The 21,158-nt window shown below is 39.3% G+C and overlaps 1 protein-coding gene across 1 annotated transcript in view; it reads left to right on the forward strand.

Moving 5' to 3' along the window:
* The window catches only part of ANOS1 (anosmin 1), a 191,002-nt gene that overhangs the window by 143,604 nt on the left and 26,240 nt on the right, over positions 1-21,158 (forward strand). Inside the window, exons 7-8 of the mRNA XM_012454602.2 lie at positions 13,067-13,272; positions 15,423-15,567. Coding sequence (XP_012310025.1) covers positions 13,067-13,272; positions 15,423-15,567 — 351 coding nt within the window. The remainder of the gene's footprint in view (positions 1-13,066; positions 13,273-15,422; positions 15,568-21,158) is intronic.

The raw sequence follows: 21,158 nt of genomic DNA on the forward strand, positions 1-21,158 counted from the left end.
AACAAGGTGGGGCAACATCTTTCCAGACTTTTCTTATTCTCACCAAACGTTGAAAAGAGCCTCACTGGGAAAAATGTTTTAAAGAACTTTATTGAAATATCATTTCTATACCATAAAATGCACTGATCTATAAGTGTACAGTTAAATGGTTTTTAGTATTTACTGACTTGTGCAACCATCACCATCATCTAGTTTTAGAATGAGTCCATCACCCCAATAAGATCCTTCATGCCTTAACCAGGAAAATTTAAAGGTAGAAATAAAGTTAATTTTTTGTCTTTTGCCTCTTTTATTACCCATGTATCTGAACTGCAATCCTATAGAATGGGGAGTATTCTGCAACTTGATACTTAATCTATTCCTTAGAAAAGCCTATTTGAAAAAAAAAAAAGGCCAAAAGCATAGCAGTCACAGTGATCAATAAATGATTACTCTCTTTCTGGAAATACAAGCATCCCCAAGGAAATAAAGGACTTTCCCTTTAAAAACTCTTTCTCTCAATAACCTCCATTTGAGCAATCGGCAATGCTGCTCTTGACGCAGTTTGTGGAAAAAGAGGCTTGCAGTCATTCTCAACTCTAAACATTTTCTACAAGGCACTGCAAATCCTCAGATCCTGCTTCATTCACCTTTCCCTGTGTTCCCCCTAATCAGCTCACTTCTGGCTTTAACGGGGAATATTGTATTAGCTTCCTAATCACATCCCCATTTCTGCCTCCTGGCTTCTGCCTTAAGGCTTCTGGACTCCTGTTTTCTGATCCTAGCCCCTCATTCCTGCTTCTGGATCTCCACTTCCGGATCCCCGGTTTCAGAGACTGATCTCTCATCCCCACTTCTGGATTTCCACTTCTGGATCCCCCTTTCCTTTTAGTCCTCTCTCAGCATAGCCATCTGAGTGATCTTCCAAAAATCTGAGCCACTTCCCTTCAGTTCTTTGCTCAACATGTCCCAGCAGCTTCCTCCATTCAACTCAGAGTAGAAGCCATGTTCTTTACAATGAGTTTGAAGACCCAGTTGACCCACCTTTCTCCTTCCTCTCAGACTTCATTGCTACCCTCCCTGTTTTCCTGCTCAACCCCTAGGCTCCTCCGGTGTTCTCTGAATGCTATAATCTTTCCCTTGCTTCAGGATATTGGCATTTACCTCCTACTGGACCTGGGAATGCTCTTCCTTCAGATTGTTGAAAGGCTGGCTGACTCACCTTCTTTATACAAATATCTTTTTTCCAGCAAAACCATCTTTAGCCATGCTACTTATATGTATAAACAAACAAGCAAACAAATCCACTTTGCTCGTGTTGTATTTTTGTTCCAACTTTCTGTTATAACTGTCTACCCTACCTTAGTATTTTACTCATTAATCTTGTCCATTGTTCCTCCTTGCATCCGATTAGGATGAATGTGTGTGTCCGTGTGTGTTTCGTAAGACCAGATATGATTTCTTTTTTACTTATTATTCCCACTGCTTAGAACAGTACCCGACACATAGTAGCTGCTCAACAAATCTTTTTTCAGTATATGAGGAAATGAAACAGGAGTAACAAAAAGAGAAGGTAAAGACAGAAAATTTTGTTGTTGTTGTTTCAACCTTTAAATTTTATCAATAAGGCATGAAGGATCAATCTTTTTGGGTTGATGGACTCATTCTAGAACCCAGTGATTCTGATGGTTACACAACACAGTAAATACAATAATGTCAGTGAGCACTTAAGTTGAGAGAATTTTATGGTATGGAAATTGTATATTTCAATAAAATTATTAAAGATATTTTTTCCCCAGTGAGGCTCTTTTCTACATTTGATGAACTTGAGGAAGGTAGGGAAAGATGTGGCACCATCTTGTTAGTGTAATGGTTATGTCTCCTTTAGACACATCCTGGAGGGAGTGTCTGACCATTTTACTGATTTGTTAAACTCCCATCTTTCTGTGATGCATCTTTACTGAAAACATAATGGAATCTACTATGAATTCAGTGCTTACATTTTTGGTTTGTAAGAGTGCAAGAACTAACATTTGGGATGCACCTCAAATTGAGACATATGGAAATGTAAATTTTGAGTGCGGTATTAGTCTGTTTTCACGCTGCTGATAAAGACATACCCAAAACTGGGAACAAAAAAGGCTTAATTGGACTTACAGTTCCACATGGCTGTGGAGGCCTCAGAATCACGGTGGGAGGTGAAAGGCTCTTCTTACATGGTGTCGGCAAGAGAAAATGAGTAAGAAGCAAAAGCAGAAACCCCTGATAAACCCATCAGATCTCGTGAGACTTATTCACTATCACAAGAATAACACAGGAAAGACTCGTCCCCATGATTCAATTACCTCCCCCTGGGTCCCTCCCACAACACTGGGAATTCTGGGAGATACAATTCAAGTTGAGATTTTGATGAGGACACAGCCAAACCATATCAGGTACATTTGTCAAAGTGGGAGATAGAACATTTTAATGATGACTGCAATGACTGCAGTGTTTCAAAAAATGGTGAAGTTTCATTCAAAAAATACCCATTTATCCCTGTTTGTTCCAGAAATGAATCTGTGCCAGTCTTCCAGTGGTTTAAAATTACTTTTAAAAAACAATCACCACTTCCAAGGTAGTAGTCGGTGCAAGGAGTAAGCAGTTATCTATTGTATTTGGTTTGGGTAGAGAGACAGCTTTGATAAATTAAGTCTGGGTCAAGGAAAGCGGGAAGGGTTTTTATTTTAGTTTTTTCATCTATCATGAATACCTTAGCAAATAAAAGTAAAATTAAACAGAAAAAAAACGGAAAAATGAGCTCCATTTAGTTTGGGCTCACTGCTTAGGAGTCATGGGCTATAAAGCTGATGTTCATGGAAAAGGCAAACATCTTGTCCTTATCTTCTTTGTAGCTATTTTAAAATACAAAATTAGTCTGTGTTTGCCAAAATGGATTAGCTACTTTTTAATTTCTTAACTCATTTATTTTCACATAACTTAGACCTAACTCAACATATCTATTTTTGTAGAAAATTCTAAGTTATTCATAGATTAGTAAAATAGTTTCAGGCTTTTCCTTTTCCTGATGAATACCATTTCTGAATATTTTTATTGCTAACTCTTACCTCTTCCAGAAAAAGATGCATAAACATAGAATGGGCAAAATCATTAATTTTTTATGCAATTATACATAATTTTTGTATTTGCTTATTCTCTATACTGTATTTCCTCCTGGTACTTGAGGAGGGAAATTGGCTTCAAAATTAAAAATGAATAATAGTTTAATGGATTAATGCCTAGTGCTCATGTCTACTTTTTGTCTCTTTATTTAGAATGTGGGACTGCATCCTTGTACATAGTAAGTTACCTTCACAGGTCACTCCTGGGATAAAGTATTTTTCTAGCCATCAGTCCTGCCAGATCCTAGGGTCTACCTAAATTTTTCTATCCCGTTCCATTTGGAACAAACAGCATGAAACCTCTAAGCACAAGGTGTTGTGTCTGCATATTCCTACAGAAGTTGATATTTGCTGCTTTGAAACACAAATCTTGACAACTAGAGATTGCCCATCAAAGATTAGACACCTTCAGAAGCTGATCCAAGTGAAGGCTTTGAGTGCGAGCAATTTACTTAGGAAGTGATCCAGGACTGTGGTAGGTAAGAAGGAAAGCAGAACAGGGTGTAGAAGGAATACAATAAAGGGTGAATTATTTACCATAGGCAACCTAAGCTTCCTTCCCACAGGCATGCAGGACACACCTCCGAACTCCTCACTGGAGGGGGTTAAGGGTATTCAGTCAGTCTTTGTCTGCAGTTGTTGTAGCTTATCCGGTCTGCATGCTGGCAGAGCTTGCTCTGAGCCCAGACACAGCCATAGGTGAGAAGCTGTGGGAGGTTATTCAGAAGTTGAGCTGATGTGTCCTGAAACAGCAAAGCACAAGAAAGTCAGAGTGGGACCCTGAAAACGTCTGTTGTTTACCTCTTGTTTAACTCGACATTGGTGTGATTCCTGTTACAGAGTGGATCTAATACATTTTGAATTATGGTTTAAAATAAATATGTTAATAGTTTCATGAATAAAGTGTGGTGAAATCATGAAAGGAATCCTCACATTACTAAATATTCCTAATCTTCTTCCTCTGTGATACAAAGGTAATAATCAGACACAGGCATCCCTTTCTAGTTTTTTTTTTTTCCCTCTCTCATTTCCCAAAATCTGACAAGCTTTTTGTCCATTTCTTGAAATAAGAAGACCACTAATATCTAACCAACAGCCCAAATTTTGTGAATAGCCAAGTTGGAGTCAGGGTTACAAATATAAAAATGCTTGTGGGCTCCATGTTGCAGTTGCTTATCTTTTTTCAGTAAATTGGTGTTTAACCTTTCCTTGATATTGCTAATACTTATCAAATGAGGAAAAAGAAAACATGTATTGCATGCTTAGGATTGGAAATATATATTGCTTAAGTAGCCACTACCTATTACAAAATAGTATTTACCAGTTTGCTGAGTTTGGGAAATAATGTGTTTGTTTCTGGCTACTATGACCATATCTACGTGTCAATATGGATAGTAAAAGAAGGAAGAGTTTCAGTTTTGTGGATTGTATAAGGCAAAATCCAAATTCATTTTTTTGATATGTTGCAAAAGCAGGCAAGCATGTGTTTGTTCATTTGAAATTAGTCAATATCAATTTGACATTACGAAATAACACACCTTTAAGGGAACTTATGAAGAAACATATAAAAATCCAACTTAAATTATCATTAACCTAGCATATTATCTTTTAGTTATTATATTCATTTCCCTCCGAATTCCAAGTTCTTCATCCATCTTTTTCTCATTTTCCCATGTGCGTAAGATACATTACAAAGGAAAAGGAAGCAGACAGCATTGTTTTCACAGCATATAAGTATCACACTAGATGTTATTCCACGCATGCATTACAGTGTCAGTAAAACTAGAGCAGACATCACTGATGGTAATAAAGTTCCCTGTTGCCCCGTGGGGACCCATGACTTTTTACTCTGTTCCACAGCTGCTCGGGATGTGCCATTTCCAATGGGCAAAAGGCTTGGCTGGACATATGTCCTTAAACTATTTAATAGTTGGAAATTTGCCTGCAGTGTAGCTTCAGCAGCTTTGCTAAATTTTTTTTTCCTAAGGGAGAAGGAACACTATCCCAACTGCTAAGTCTGAAAACAAACAAAAAAAAAGGTTTAAATATTATTAGAACCAAGCTTTGTATTTAGTTGAAAACTGTGTGACACGGTTATATTATTGTTTTTAAAATACAACTACACTTGACCAAAGTTGTACCAAGTATATACCATAAGTATACCTTACGAGGTATTCTTATGATGCATTTCAGTGGGAAGTTTATAGACATTATTGTTAAAAATGAAATAAGTAAAATTGACATTCATTTTCTTGAAATAGGTATTGTTCTCCATGTGCACGTGTGCATGTTTCTTTATAATGATCAAGACAACAAATCGTTACTCTTTATAGCCTCATGGGTTTCTGTATTTAACAAATAGTGTTGTGTTGAAAACATAGAGGAAACTGCCTCAGAAAAAGTGATGGCATTTCTGCTGGGACAAGCTGAAGTGCTCTTTTCCCATGAGATTAATGTCAGTGCAATAATAGGCCTGCATTTCTCCAAGAGTGGTAAGTGATTTTATTGTCACTTTACCCAACATAGGTCCAAAGTATTTCCATTGTTTCAAACGTTTGTGCTTGTTATTTTGCCTGTTTGTGGCATGAAACACAAGAGGTTAAGTGATGAAACCTGAAATCTATCTTTCTGAAATCTAAATGTTCCATCTTCTTCTGCTGAAAGCACCACATGTGATCATCAAGAAAAGGAACAACTTTTTTTTTTGTTTTTGAGATAGAGTCCCGCTCTGTTGCCAGGCTGGAGTGCAGTGGCGTGATCTCGGCTCACTGCAACCTCCACCTCCCAGGTTCAAGCGATTCTCTTGCTCAGTCTCCTTAGTAGCTGGGACTACAGGTGCGCACCACCATGCCCAGCTAATTTTTGTATTTTTAGTAGAGGCAGGATTTCACCATGTTGGCCAGGATGGTCTCGATCTCATGACCTCGTGATCTGCTCACCTTGGCATCCCAAAGTGTTGGGATTACAGGTGTGAACCACTGTTCCTGGCCAATAAAAGGAACTATTTTTCTCCAAGGCTGAAATTGGATATACATGCTAAATATTTAGCATATTTTACATTGGTAATCACACAAATTGTATAGAGTAGAAGGAGCTAATACGGCCTTCCTATTTCAGTTGTCTCTGAATGTGCTTGCTCTGTGAAGTGTGTTTCTGCAGATAATTGTGAAGATCCTAAGGAGGGAGTTGGCATCAAACAGAAGGAGGAGTGAGCTGGGGGAAAATGCCCTGATTTGAGACTCAGAGGAAGGGTTAGGGGAGCACTGGTCTTGTGGCGTGACTCCCATCCTCTCAACTTGAAGAGGTAGTAAATCAAACTCTGCTCTTGAAGTAGTGAATAAAACTGTGATCCTCAATTTCCCCATCTCTAAAATGAGAACAATAATGTTAACATTTAATAGACAAAATGCACCTGTACATTTGTAAAATTAAGGATAAACACTGCTCACGTCGGGTTTCCTACACCTAATGGTATCACACTTTTTAAAATTCTCCCAATCGAGGGAGAGCAATCTGTGGCTCAGGGTCCAAATTTGGCCTGCCACCTATTTTTGTGAATAAAGGTTTATTGGAACATAACCACACTCATTTGTTTACATATTGTCTGTAGCTGCTTTTGAGCTATGAGGGCAGAGTTGGGTGGTTGTAACAGAGACCATATGGTCCACAGAGCCTAAAATCTTTACTATCTGGCCCTTTCCAGAAAAAGCCTATCAATGCCTGCACTAGCCTATTGTAACAGACACTTTTCCCACTAAAAGGCTTTGAAATTTTACATTCTGTAGGGATATTGTCCCTCATTATGATGGTGAAATGTAACATATATAGAGTGTGGGACATAGAGGTGTGTATTGTTAGACCTTCAAACCCATCTTTCTACTCTCACTTTTCTTCTCACACTCCTTGTTCTGCCATCAATGATGAGAATGACCTTGGACATATCTCTTTACCTCTCTGACCCCTAGAACTCTCACCAGTTAAAAAAATGTGAAATAAGTTGTAACATTCCTTAGAGCATTATCATAACATATAGTATAGAGTCTCCCTCTCTGGCTTTTCAGGCACTGTCCATTTATGCATATGTGTATCTATATAAGTGTATGTGTGTGTACGTTTATATGTATGTGTGTGTGTGTATATATATATATAAATTTCACATGGAACTCTCCAACTACATTTCAAAATTCTAAAACAATTAAAACATTATATGAAAGAAAACATTCTGTATAATTCAGCCAATTGAATATACCTTGTTTTATAATGTAGGGAACCAATTCTCAAGGCACAGAATTGCTTAAATATAGAAACTTGTTAGGACTGAGTAAAATGCTTCAGATTAGAGAAACTGGATTGACGCTGTCTCACCTGAACCCCATAGTGAATAAGTGGATAAATGAATGGCTTGTTTACAGAGTAGAATCACGGCAATAAACAGGTGATCTCGGCCATTCTCTTTTGGTTTTGTTTTCTATTTGTTCTTGTTTTTTTAAAAGCCAGAATCTCACTGTCATCCAAACTGGAATGCGGTGTTGTAGTCCTAGCTCATTGTAGCCTTGAACTCCCAGACTAAAGCAATTCTCCTACCTCAGCCTCCTGAGTAGCTAGGACTATAGGCACACGACACCATGCCCAGCTAATTTTATCTTTTTTCTGTAGAGACATGGTCTTTCTTTATTGCCTAGACTGGTCTTGAGCTCCTGGCCTCAAACAATCCTCCTGCCTCAGCTTCCCAAAGCACTAAGATTACAGGCATGTGTCACCGTGTCTGGCCTGGTTTTACAATTTTATAGTGATTATTTTGGGGGAGAAAGCAATGGGAGTGCCTCATTTTGGTAATGGAAGTATGCCATTTTGGTATTGTAAACTCAAAATGGGGCTTCATTTTGAGAAAATGTAAAGAAAATATTATTAATTCATATCTTTAAAAGCATTATTTTCTCAAATGTTTTCATAAATTGTGTTGTTTCATGTTTCATAGTGTTTCATAAACTAGGTGATGTTATTCTGGATTATTATAACATCCAAGAAAAATTTTCCAGGGCAGGAAATGATGTAATGAATAACATAAATTAAAGGACATGATCAAATTCCTAGTACCGGTGGCCTTCTTAAATGTTGGAGTTTCTTTAGAAGAAGAGATGATTTTGAGCTTTTCCTTATGTGGCTAGAATATCTGCAAAATTCATGTGACTACTTATTTTCAGCATATAGACAGACATTCAGGTGCATTGCTGAGAACACGAATGGCTATTATTATGTTCACACATTCTCATTCTCCACTTGCCTTGAAGTGATGATTCAGTTGTAAACTAGGTTCCCTCCCAGGAACGTTGGTAGCTCCCTTTTGTAGGTTAAGGATTGACTCCTACACCAGAGGAAGTGGTGTTGCTTTAGTTATTTTATTTCAAACTGAGAAGAACACTCCTTTGATTTTGCAATTCACTTTAGGATTTTGTGATTTAGCAATTCTGATTGACAGTGTTTGAACCTGCAACTGAAATATCACCTTACAAATCAAAGCTAACGTTTAGGAGAAGGCTGTCCTTCATTCATGTATTCATTCAGCGATTGCTTACTGAGCACATACTGTGTGCTAGGTGCTCTTCTGGACTCTGGAGATACAGGTGTGAAAAAACAGACAAACATTACTCCTGTCAGGGAGCTTTCATTATCATGAGTAGAAGCAGACAGCAAACAAGGTAACTAACGTGTCAGTTTGTGTATTAGGGTTCTCTGGAGGGACAGAGCTAATAGGATAGATGTATATATAAAGGCAAGTTTATTAAGGAGTATTGACTCACACGATCATGAGGTGAGGTCCCACAATAGACCATCTGCAAGCTTAGGAGCAAGGAAGGCAGTCAAATCCCAAAACCTCAAAAGTAGGGAAGCCAGCTGTGCAGCCTTCAGTCTCTGTTCAAAGGTCCAAGTCCCAAAGCTGAAGAACTTGGAGTCTGATGTTCGAGGGCAGGAAGCACCCGGCACAGGAGAAACATGTAGGCCAGAAGACTAAACCAGTCTAGTCTTCCCACGTTCTTCTGCCTGCTTTGATTCTGGCCACATTGGCGCTGATTAAATGGTGCCCACCCAGACTGAGAGTGGATCTGCCTTTCCCAGTCAAATGCTTTTCTCGGACTCAAATGTTAATCTCCTTTGGCAACACCCTCACTGACATCCCCAGAAACAATTCAATCAAGTTGGCACTCGTATTTACATCACGGTAATTAGGGCTTGGACAACAGTGAAGCAAGGGATAATCGTGGTGATTTTTTTTTTTTTTTTGTAAATGAAGAAAAGCATATGTAGCTGTTTTAAATAGGGTCACATTTGGTAGACCTGTAGCTGGAAAGGAGCCAGCTGTGGGACATCAGGGAAAGTGCTAAGGCAAAGGGAAAGGAAAAGCCTCAGTAGCATCACAGTTTTCCTCTCCAAGAAATATCATGAGTACCAGTGTGGTGGGGCTAAGGGTGGAGGTGATTAAAGGAAAGGCGCTCTCGAAGGTAACTGAAGCATGAGTTGTAGGGCATTCAGGAGACTTCTAGTGTTTTTACCCTAAGTAAAGAGATTCTGTGCACAGGAGTGACATGGTCTGTACAGTGTAGAATCATCAGACTGCTGTACTGAGAAAAACCTCTAGGGAGGCAGTGGGGAGCCCTTGGCAGTAATCAGGGAAAGGTGATGTTGGCTTGGCCCAGGGCTTAGGAAGTGATGAAAGGCAGTTAAATTCCTGTTACACTTTAAAGGTAGTGCTAACACAATTTTCTCAAGGGATGTGAGTGGAAAATAAATGTAAGACTTCAAGGGTTGGGGCCAGAGCAACTGGAAAGAACAATTCCCATGTACTGAGATGTCAGTGGTGGACTATATGTGGTGGGGTATGTGTTGGTGGTGAGCTATGCGTAGGGATCATGATTTTGCTTCGGGACACATTAGTTTTGAGATGCCTCTGAGACCTCCAAGTGGAGCTACTGGAAGGTATTTTTTTAGTATTGATATTTGAATGATTGGATCTGCATTCAGGGGCATGGTCTATGTTGAAGATATCAGTTTGAAAGTTATCAGCACAATGACTTTTTAAAACCTGTGACACCCAATGAGATCGCTAAAGAGTGAGTGTAGATGAGAAGAGAGAGGGCCCTGAATTCAGATGCAGAACAGTCTCCTGTCTAGAGATGATGGCATGTTAAGGATCATGGAGCATGGGGCTGAGAAGTAGCTTCCATTGAAACTGAATGAAAATCCAGTAGAGGCCGGGCATGGTGGCTCACGCCTGTAATCCCAGCACTTTGGGAGGCCAAGGTGAGTGGATCACCCAAGGTCAGGAGTTCAAGACCAGCCTGGCAAACATGATGAAACCCCCTCTCTACAAAAATACAAAAATTAGCTAGGCATGATGGCAGGTGCCTGTAATCCCAGCTACTCAGGAGGCTGAGGTAGGAGAATCTCTTTAACCAGGCAGGCGGGCAGAGATTGCAGCGAACCAAGATTGTGCCATTGCACTCCAGCCTGGGTGATAGGGCAAGATTCTGTCTCAAAAAAAAAAAAAAAAAATCCAGTAGAGTAACTGTCCTGGAAACCAAATGAAGGCTGCATTTCTAAAAGAAGGAAGTGATCAGTGTTGTGAATATTGATGACTGGGGGAGTCTTCAGATGGCTCTGCCAAGCCTCCATGTTGGGGTGCTTCCCATCCCAATAACAACAGGAGAAAACATTTCCTTCTTACATATTTGATGTTCAGACCTCATGGTTTGTAGCCACCTCATGCAGTACTTGTCTACTTTTGACCTGCAGGTCATCTATCCCAGTATTACTTGTGTGTTTCATGTAAAATATACATACTCCTGGGTCCCACCTGCACTCAGGGAATCAGCATATCTCAGTATAAGTCTTGGACATTCCAGAGATTCCTGATGTTGATTGAGAATGGCTTGACTCAGAAATACCATTTGATCCAGCAATCCCATTATTGGGTATATACCCAAAGGAATATAAATCATTCTGTTATAAAGATGCATGCACACTTGTGTTCATTGCAGCATTATTCACAATAGCAAAGACATGGAACCAACCCAAATGCCCATGAACAGTAGACTGGATAAAGAAAATATGGAACATATCCACCAGGGAATACTATGCAGCCATGAAAAGGAATAAGATCATGTCCTTTGCAGGGACATGGATGGAGCTGGAAGCCATTATCCTCAGCAAACTAATGCAGGAACAGAAAACAAAATACTGCATGTTCTCAGTTATAACTGGGAGCTGAAGGATGAGAACACATGGACACATGGAGGGGGAGCAACACACATTAAGGTCTGGTGAAGGGGAGGCAGGGAGGGAGAGCATCAGGAAGAACAGCTAATGGGTGCTGGGCTTAGTACCCAGGTGATGGGTTGATTTGTGCAGCAGACCACCATGGCACACATTTAACTCTGTAACAAGCCTGCACAGCTTGCAAGTATATGCTGGAATTTAAAATAAAAGTTAATTTTAAAAAAAGAGAATGATTTGACTAGTAGTATCACATAATATGCTTTTGATTAGCCTCTTACCTAAAAAAATCATGAAGCTTTCTTATTCTAGAAAACAAAGGAACTAACCTAACTAAATGTTCAGATACTATATATGATGGCGGAAAGCAAGAAATTTCGAAAAATAACTTACGTTTCCATCATTCCAAAACCACAAACGACTAAGAGTAAAACCATGGGGTTTTTTCTCCACTCTTCTTCATTTGTATCAAGTTAGATATGACTTTTTTGAGCCTCCAACACAGATGGTGTTATAATTAGAATTATTGACAGCATCTTCCTGTGATGGCATCTTGAAATGAAACCCTCTGTAAATCACTGGTGGTGAGCAGCATCTCCACTTGCTCAACTTATAACAGAAAATGAAATAAAGACCCTCCAACTTGGCTATATTTAGTCTTCTTCAAATATGAATTTTCAATGGAGATTTGTGAGGTGGTAATTCCAGCACCTCATCTTTCTCTTGACAGCTGAGAAGGTTTTCGTTAATAAGACAAACCAGAAATGGTACAATCACAAAAATGAATGCTGTCCGTAAGTCATCCAGTGTGCAATGTGGATAAAAAATGGTGCAGGTTTTAATTTTTTTCTTTTCTGATTTCCCTTTATTGCTCTTAGCTGATGCAAGAATCACTAGCTACAGGCCACGAACATGAAAACAATTGCTTGTGTGAGGTGAATTTCTTTTTCTTTTCAGAGTGTTCAAAGGTGATTTTCTGTTGCTTACCTATTTAATGTCAATTCACCTACATTGAATTTTACTATATTTTACTGAAATGTATCAATTTCAGCACAGTAAAAATTTGGCTGGGTTGCCGTGGTATGGAAATGCCTAAAATGATTCTTCTGGATTACAAATTTGGACCAAACAAATTTATCTTACTGTTTTGTAGACTGTATTTTAATTTGAGGCTTAACAAGGAGATCTTACTTAAAGTGCTTGTTTTCAGCTTTGCTTTCCTTTTTTTTTTTTTTTTTTTTTTGGAGGCATTGTCTCATTCTCTTGCCCAGGCTGGAATGCAGTGGTGCTAATTAATCACAGCTCACTGCAGCCTTGACCTCCTGGGTTCAAGCCATCCTCCCGCCTCAGTTTTTTGAGTAGCTGGGACCACAGGTGTGCACCACCCTGCCCAGCTCATTTTTTATATTTTGTAGAGACAGGGTTTCACTGTGTTGTCCAGTCTGCTCTCAAACTCCTGAGCTCAAGAGATCTGCCCACCTCAGCCTTGCAAAGGGCTGGGATTATACACATGAGCCACCGTGTCTTCCCACCCTCATTTTCAGCTTTTCTACCTATAAAAAGCAGTGCTTCACATATTGACCATGTAGGCATTATATGTCCAGAGGTGTTAGTTTTGTGGAGTCATATGATGTGTCTTTGTACTGGGATTTCAGATCCATCTGCCCCACCAGCACCAGCTAACCTTCGGCTGGCCAACTCCACCATCAACAGTGATGGAAGTGTAACTGTCACTATAGTTTGGGATCTCCCCGAGGAGCCAGACATCCCTGTGCATCACTACAAGGTCTTTTGGAGCTGGACAGTCAGCAGTAAGTCTCTTGTCCCAACGAAGAAGAAGCGGAGAAAGACTACAGATGGGGTGAGTAGGGACTGGAGGAAGGGCTACTCTTCCCACAGAGGGTATTTCAACTCAAGGCAACTGGCCTGAGAAGAGGCCTCTGCTGAACTGAGAGATGCCATAGATGCTGGAAAGCTTCCCTCCCATTCATTTCTACTAAGGAAGTTCACGGAATGCAGGGGCATGCCAGCTGTTTTGCCTTTTATATTTTGGGCAGAAGCAACTGCATTTAGACCAATGACCTATTCTTATCTAAATGGCAGAGGAGCAATTTAAATGATAGCCATCTTATCTGTCTGGCCATAGAAAATGATATGCAAAATGTGCTTTACTTTTAAGTATTTCTTTGTTTCTTTTTCTTTTCTTTCCTCTTTTTGTTTTTTTAGAGAGAGAGAGATTCTTGTAAACGGAAGAGTAGATGTTCATAACTTTTCTGTTGTGAGGTGTTTCCATCTGTAATCTAATCACGGGGCAGTAACAGCTTAGGAAGGGCACGTCTAACAATGTGTTCTTCTCATTGATTAAAAGGATCTGGAGTGGTTTATTTGTCAGATGCCAAGAAATAAAATCTTCATTGAAGGCCGGGCGCGGTGGCTCACGCCTATAATCCCAGCCCTTTGGGAGGCCGAGGTGGGTGGATCATGAGGTCAAGAGATCGAGACCATCCTGGTCAACAAGGTGAAACCCCGTCTCTAGTAATGCAAAAAATTAGCTGGGCACGGTGGCGCGTGCCTGTAATCCCAGCTACTCAGGAGGCTGAGGCAGGAGAATTGCCTGAACCCAGGAGGCGGAGGTTGCGGTGAGCCGAGATCGCGCCATTGCACTCCAGCCTGGGTAACAAGAGCGAAACTCCGTCTCAAAAAAAAAAAAAAAAAATCTTCATTGAACCATTTTCTGCAGTGAGAGTCTTATGATAGCAAGCATCTTGTATTATTTGAAATGCTTACTGCATAAAAATAGTTATTTGGATTACTTTTAGTATACATTCCTTTATCTTGTCATAAAATTTACATTACCACCTTTTCTCATCACTTATAAAGGTGAATTCCATAGATTAAAAAAAAGTTTAGAAACGGAAAGATAGGAAGACTACTTTTTGCACCAAAGATTTCAATATCTGTGCCCCTTAGAAATATAAAACATGTCTCAAAAAGCCTGTATCATTGATATTTAGCCATTACACTGTGGTCACTTTATTTTTATGAAATTTTATGACAGTTGCATTTTTCATATTGAAAGATTTTGCTACAAGTGACAATGGTAATGCACACTTATAAGCTGAAATTGGGGAATCACATAGGAATCTAGAACAAAAAGTGACATGATAAAATGCTGACAGGTCCTGCCCTCCAGCTCCCTGTCCAATACATTATGATGGAAAATCATGAAGCACCTTGAAGCATTTTGTCAAGTTAATTTTTCTTTTAGGTAGAAATTTGCTCCTAGAAAATTTAGAACAGGTATCAAAGAATTACAATATAGTGGCAATTGATAATTTTTCCAGGTATGTGGCAACATAAACCTCTTTTACTTTATTATAAACAGTTCTCTTTTCTTTGAGAGGTGGTGCCTCAGAGAGGAGAGGGCTCATAATGATTCATTTCCATGGTATCTGAGAGCAATAATTGGTTTAGAAACGGTATTTTCAAAATACATTTGGCCTTTCTATGAGGTTTATTTTTATTTTTTATTTTATTATATTTTTTGAGACAAGGTCTCACTCTGTTGCTCAGGCTGGAGTGCAGTGGTGTGATCACGGCTCACTGCAGCCGCAACTCCCTGGGTTCAAACAATCTTCTTGCCTCAGCCTGCTGAGTAGCTGGAACTACAGGTGCATACCAGCATGCCCAGCTCTCTTTTTTTTTTTTTTTTTTTTTTTTTTAAAGAAACAGTCTTGCTATGCTGCCCAAGTAGTCTCAAACTCCTGGGCTCAAGCCATCCTCCCACCTTGGGCTCCCAAAGTACTGGGATTGTAGTCAGGAGCCACCACACCTGGCCTGAAATTTATTTTGGTCAGTAGTAAAACTGAAATTTCAGATCCCAAAGACATAGAAAAGTTGGCAAAAGAAATCAGAAGTTGGTATGCTTCATAATGACACAAGAGATTTTGCAATGAAGATGAGACATGGAAGGTTTGTAATGCATTTTGGGTATATTCTCTTAATTTTTAGTTTCAAAATTCTGTGATCCTGGAGAAACTTCAGCCAGACTGTGACTACGTTGTGGAATTGCAGGCCATAACGTACTGGGGACAGACACGTCTGAAGAGTGCAAAGGTGTCCCTTCACTTCACATCCATACATGCGGCCAACAACAGTAAGTGACTGTGTCATGTTTTTCAAGATGGTTGTGACCTAACAGGTGCCATATCACATCAAGGCATAATGGAGGGAGAGTGAGATTTTGATCTGGAATAATTACCTGGCAAATCTTCTTACCCACATGCATGTGACTATAGCATTTAAACTATGATGTACAAAACAGTTTGACTTTTGAATTTTTTTAATGTGAATATTTAATGTAGTTCTTCCCTATTTAACAAGTAGTTTTCTAGAACTCCTATTTAGCCTACCAATTGTCCTATGAAAGTTATCATCCTCCCCCGTTTTCCAGAATTGAAAAAGCAGGTTGAGAGATCAAATAATTCAAGGTGACTCAGAAAATAATTTAAGGTGACTCTTCCTTTTAAAAACTAAATATGTAATGGATAATATGCAACTGATTTCTTGTGAAATATAACAATTATGTTTTTAGATTTTCTTTACCTTTATTTTAACTTAAGGTAAGACCAGTTTAAACCTATACTTTTTGTACTTTTGAGTTCTTTCTTAAGGTTTTTATCTATTGTAGGTACAATTTTGGTGTCGTAATGGAAATTTAAGAAAACTTACGTCTCATTCTAACAGATTGACTATTTTTACGTTTACATGACTTGCACATATGCATACTTGTTTTTAAGGAGAATGCGTACAGTGAAAGTATTATAAATCGATGTTATTTCTGCTTCCATTGTTTCTGTAGTCTTTTTTTTTTTTTTTTTCGAGACAGAGTCTCGCTCTGTCACCCAGGCTGGAGTGCAATGGCATGATCTCAGCTCACTGCAACCTCTGCTTCCCGGGTTCAAGCCATTCTCCTGCCTCAGTCTCCTAAGTAGCTGGGATTACAGGTGCATACCACCATGCCTGGCTAATTTTTGTATTTTTAGTAGAGACGGGGTTTCACCATGTTGGCCAGGCTGCTCTCGAACTCCTAACCTCAGGTGGTCCACCCGCCTCAGCCTCCCAAAGTGCTGGGATTACAGTGTTTCTGTAGTTCTGTATACAATACACTTATCTTCGTGTAAATATTTTACATATTTGTCTCCCAAATCAAAATTGGGCACTTTGAAGGCAGAGACCAAAATATATCATAGCACTGGGAATAATGTGTGTGTATATACGTGTGTGGGTAGGGGCACAAAAGCTAGTGTGGCAGGCCTGTTCTTCTTAGTACTACGTAGTGGTCATTGTTACTGCTCGAAAGTTTACCTAATACTCCACTGAGTGAAATTATTAAATCATTCCCATATTGCTTTTCCTTATTTCTTTTTTTCTTACCTAGTATGTTAGTATGTTTGCTGAGAACTGAGCAAAACAAGAGAAGAGTCTTATATGACATTCATCCCTGAGTCGGAGAATAAGTTACTTGATGTTCCTGGCTTTGCTCAAACGTGGATACTGGTCAGAACTGCCATGTAGAGGCTCCTAGCAAGGTTTCAGGAAACTAGGACACATTAAATGAGAGTAGGAGGGAGGAGGCCTTTGTCTCAGGGGCTCCTTCGATGTTGATTTTTTTTTAGGCTAGCAGGACCCCATCATCGTGGCTGCCTTTGATCAGGGCAGTGGGCCTTGTTCAGAAGGAGAAGAATGTGTTAAACATTTGTCTGAATTTAGGAAAGGCAATGCTGGCCCTGCAGAGTGAGACACAGGGGTTGCTCATAATTACCTTCTACCCGTGGGAGAACGTAGGAGCCAAATGGGCAGATTTGTTTGAAATAATGCTTACAAAAGTGATCCAGAAACAGAGATTTCTATCTGTTTGAGAAATAGTCTCTTTGGAGATTAAATGGACTTGAAATGGTTGATTTTTATGTGAGTCTCGTTACAATATAACTTTTACCTAAAAGTTCTGATGGAAATATGTTTAGTAACCTCATTCATTTTTAATCCATTCATCTATCTGTTCATCACATTGAAATGGTATGCCTATGAATTATGACATCACTGTGTCTAATGCCAGGAATACTATATTATATTATACATATATATACACTATATGCTCTAATACACTGTATGGCATATATGTTCCATAATTTTCTATAAATATAGTGTGTGCATAGGTATATATGTACATATATGCATACATATACACATGTGTCTACAAATACAAACACGCACGTAACTATACACACATACATACTCATACACAAATGCACATATATACACACATATACATTTCTCCTAGCACGATGATGTATTTTGGTTTCTGCCTTAAAAGGGCCTAATTTTGAATTTGCAAGATAAATATGTAAAATAATAAGAAAGATCTGTGTGTTGCATACAGACAGAACTATAGGAAACAGTGGAAGCAGAAATGACCAACATGGAGGTGGGGAATGAGAGTCACATTATCCCTCATGAGGTCCTGAAGAGTGAGCGATCTGCAGGCTCACAAGGAATAGATATCATTCCACACAAATGCAGCATCATGGATGAGTACGGAGAGTTAGAGAAGTGCATCACATGGGCAGAGAACTCACTGAGAGAAAAGAATGAAGGTGGATGGGCCACTGCTCTCTCCCCTGGAGGTCTCACTGAGTTGCAGGGATTTAACCACCATCTGTGTGCTAATGACTCCCTGCCCTCCCACCCTGACCACTCTTTGAAGTCCAGAGTCCTACATTCAGCCACCCACTTAGCACCTCCACTTGGATGGCTTGCAGATATTTCAAATAAAATGTTCAAACATGAGCTCTAGGTTTTCCCCCATACCTGTTCCTCTCCTGGGCTTGCCCGTCTCAATAAATGGCAGCAACATTCACCCTTTTGCTCAAGCCAAACATGCCGAAGTCATTCTTCATTTTTCTCTGTTGTTTCTCTCTAGAAATCCAATTCTTCAGAAAGATCTTTTGTCTCTAATTTCAAATTCCATATGGAATCTGTCCAGTTCTTTCCCTTATTCAGCCTATTGTCTTCCCTTTCCCACAAATTAAAATAGTCTCCTAATTAGTATTTATGTTTCTGCTCTTTCTTAAATATCCATTCTTTAGAGAGCAAAGTATTCTTTAGAAAACATCAATGTAGTTACAGTTCTCTCTCTTTTCGGAGTTCCACTCTCAAGACAGCTACGTAGTTATCTTCAGTTCTCGCTTTCCCCAAAACTTCATCCTTGACGATATTCTTCTATATTCCTTCTCAACCCCCTTCTCAGGCCAAAATCCTTTAAATTTCAGCTTCATGCAAGAGCTGTCCTTCTCTACTGGCGGTGGGGATTTCATCTGTTGTATAAAATAAACATGTCTTTTGGTCTCCTGGTTCTTCCAATAAACAACATTGTTTTCCCCGTTAGAAACTGGTATGGGATTGCAAATTCCCATAATTTAATATCTGTTACTTTCCAGAACCAAAAGCAAGGAGAAAAAAAGTCCAACCTTAACTTGTCCTTGTTGAGGTTACATTATCTAGAGCCTCATTATGGCCCAGCCCACAGATAAAACTTTTATGGACCCTGGATCTCTGTAGCGTATCCACAGCGTATTCAGTCTTCCTGGGGCATCCCCGCACAACCTGTTAACTCGGGGAGATCTTCTTTAATTAGCTCCTTCTTCTGCCTTGTCAAGTATGATTATAAACCTTTTTCTCTCCTTTAAACCACATTGCACATGGAGTGCGCAGTCTAGTCTAAATCCTTTCTTCTCAGTAAGCCATGCAGTTCCCCATAAATACAAACATATCTATTTTCATGTCCATGTTTATGTTCTCCTGTCTTCTGTACTCTAAGGAGGAGGCATCCTTCCTTCTGCATGTGGTGGACTTCACCATGTGGTTTCTAGACCCATTCCTTCCCAATTCAGATACCTGCATCCACTGAAGTCAAATCTCATCTAGTCAGAGACCATGGATTATCTATCTATGTGGTCACAGCATCCATCATAATCCCTGTCATATAAACACAGCAACAAAAATATCTGTGAAACCGTTAATTATTCCCTCTTTTGCCTACAACCTCAACCTCTTCCTCTCCACTGGCTTGATCTGCTCAGCTTCCAGTTCTAAAGCAAACCTTTTCTTGATGCTGGTTTCATTCTAGCTACCATCTTAACTTTCTCCTTTCCACATTTTTTTCTCAAGCTTCTGCAATCTATTTTGCAATCTCACTTTTCCACCAAATCTGTCCCTGCTAATTTCTAAGTCTGGGGAATGTTTTCCATTCTAATTTTATTGCCCCTTTCTGATGAGTTTGTCCTTGTTTTACTATACTTTCTCCAATACTACATCTTGACCTTTGTGTATTTGACTCCTAGGTGTCTTCATTTCTCTCGTGCCTCTTCTTAGTTTCCTTGTAGGATCTCCTGCCTCCATCCAGCTCTTGGACATTGGAGTTCTGCAGGGTTCTACCTTATCTGCTCTGACAATTTAGTCACTACCTACTCATGATCTGTTCCCAGTGACTCAGATCCAGCCTTGATTTCTCCACTAATACCAAATGTCTCTATGCTGTCATTGTCTGTATCTGAATGTCACACAGGCATCTCAACCTCAACATGTTCCAAGTTGAACTCATTCCCTCCACTTACAAAGCTTATGGTCCCATGCATTTCTCGTCTCCATTGAGGTTACTACTGACCAGAAGCTTGGGAGACTTCCTTTTACCACTTCTTGTTCACTTCGGTTGGTTTCTAGGTCCTGAAATTTTTTCAACGCTGACAGCTTTCTTGAATTTTCCAGGAACATAGTAAGAGCTCAGTAAATTGATTGTAATTCAGCTGAATGCAACTGTCTTTCCATTCAACCAGCTCTATGCCACACTCTAACACTGCAGCTTTCTTAAAGTTTCATCTGCTATAGGCATAAATATTAAAGGGGAAGAGAGAAAGAAATGGCTTTTGGTCTAATCTTGCAACAGCCAAGGTTGGACATCTTTTACAAGCCATTTGCATATTTTAACTGTGTCCTCTAAGAGTTTGTGTTTTCACTTGGTTGACTATGCCAGAGGAATTCTCTTTACCAGTGGGAGTTTTTAGCCAGATGGGGAGACACTTGAATTATGGTGGTTAAATGAACGAAACAGGCAGTTAAATGAAAGAAATCTATTTGACTGGTTGATTCTCTGTGTTAAGGTCCTTTGCTAATTATCTTTTAAAACTAGGTAATACCTTACCTGACCAATTAAGAGATATGATAGTTATTCTATCAAAGACCACTTTATTCTAAGGACGGATTCCTCTTGCATAGATTCAGAAAAGGAATAAAAGACAAGTAAGAAAAAATAAGTTGTAGTGCAGAGTACCTATAGTAACACATATCGTTTGGGTCTCAGGTGATTCCACAGAAGAGACTGACTTTTCAACGGATTATGTAGGATACAGTTGAATGTTTGTCAGGATTTTATATCCCAATGTTGATAGATAATCTCATAAACACTAGTCTATGACTTTTATAAGAACATTATATATTTCATCATGAACCAACTAGAAGTAAAGAATAATTACAACGTTATAGTATAAGCAAGGGAAATTACATTTTATAGGAGGGAGAGTAGTAAATGTCAGTATATAAATTACTTTTTGAATTGTATTTTTCCAGGTCTGCAGGCTACTAGGTGTTTTAATGATAGACATTTCTATGCAAGTGAAGGCTGAATGTTCA

This window comes from Aotus nancymaae, unplaced genomic scaffold, assembly GCF_030222135.1.
Source record: "Aotus nancymaae isolate 86718 unplaced genomic scaffold, 86718_ANA_hifiasm-v0.15.2.pri h1tg000058l, whole genome shotgun sequence".
In the NCBI taxonomy this organism is placed as follows: Eukaryota; Metazoa; Chordata; class Mammalia; order Primates; family Aotidae; genus Aotus; species Aotus nancymaae.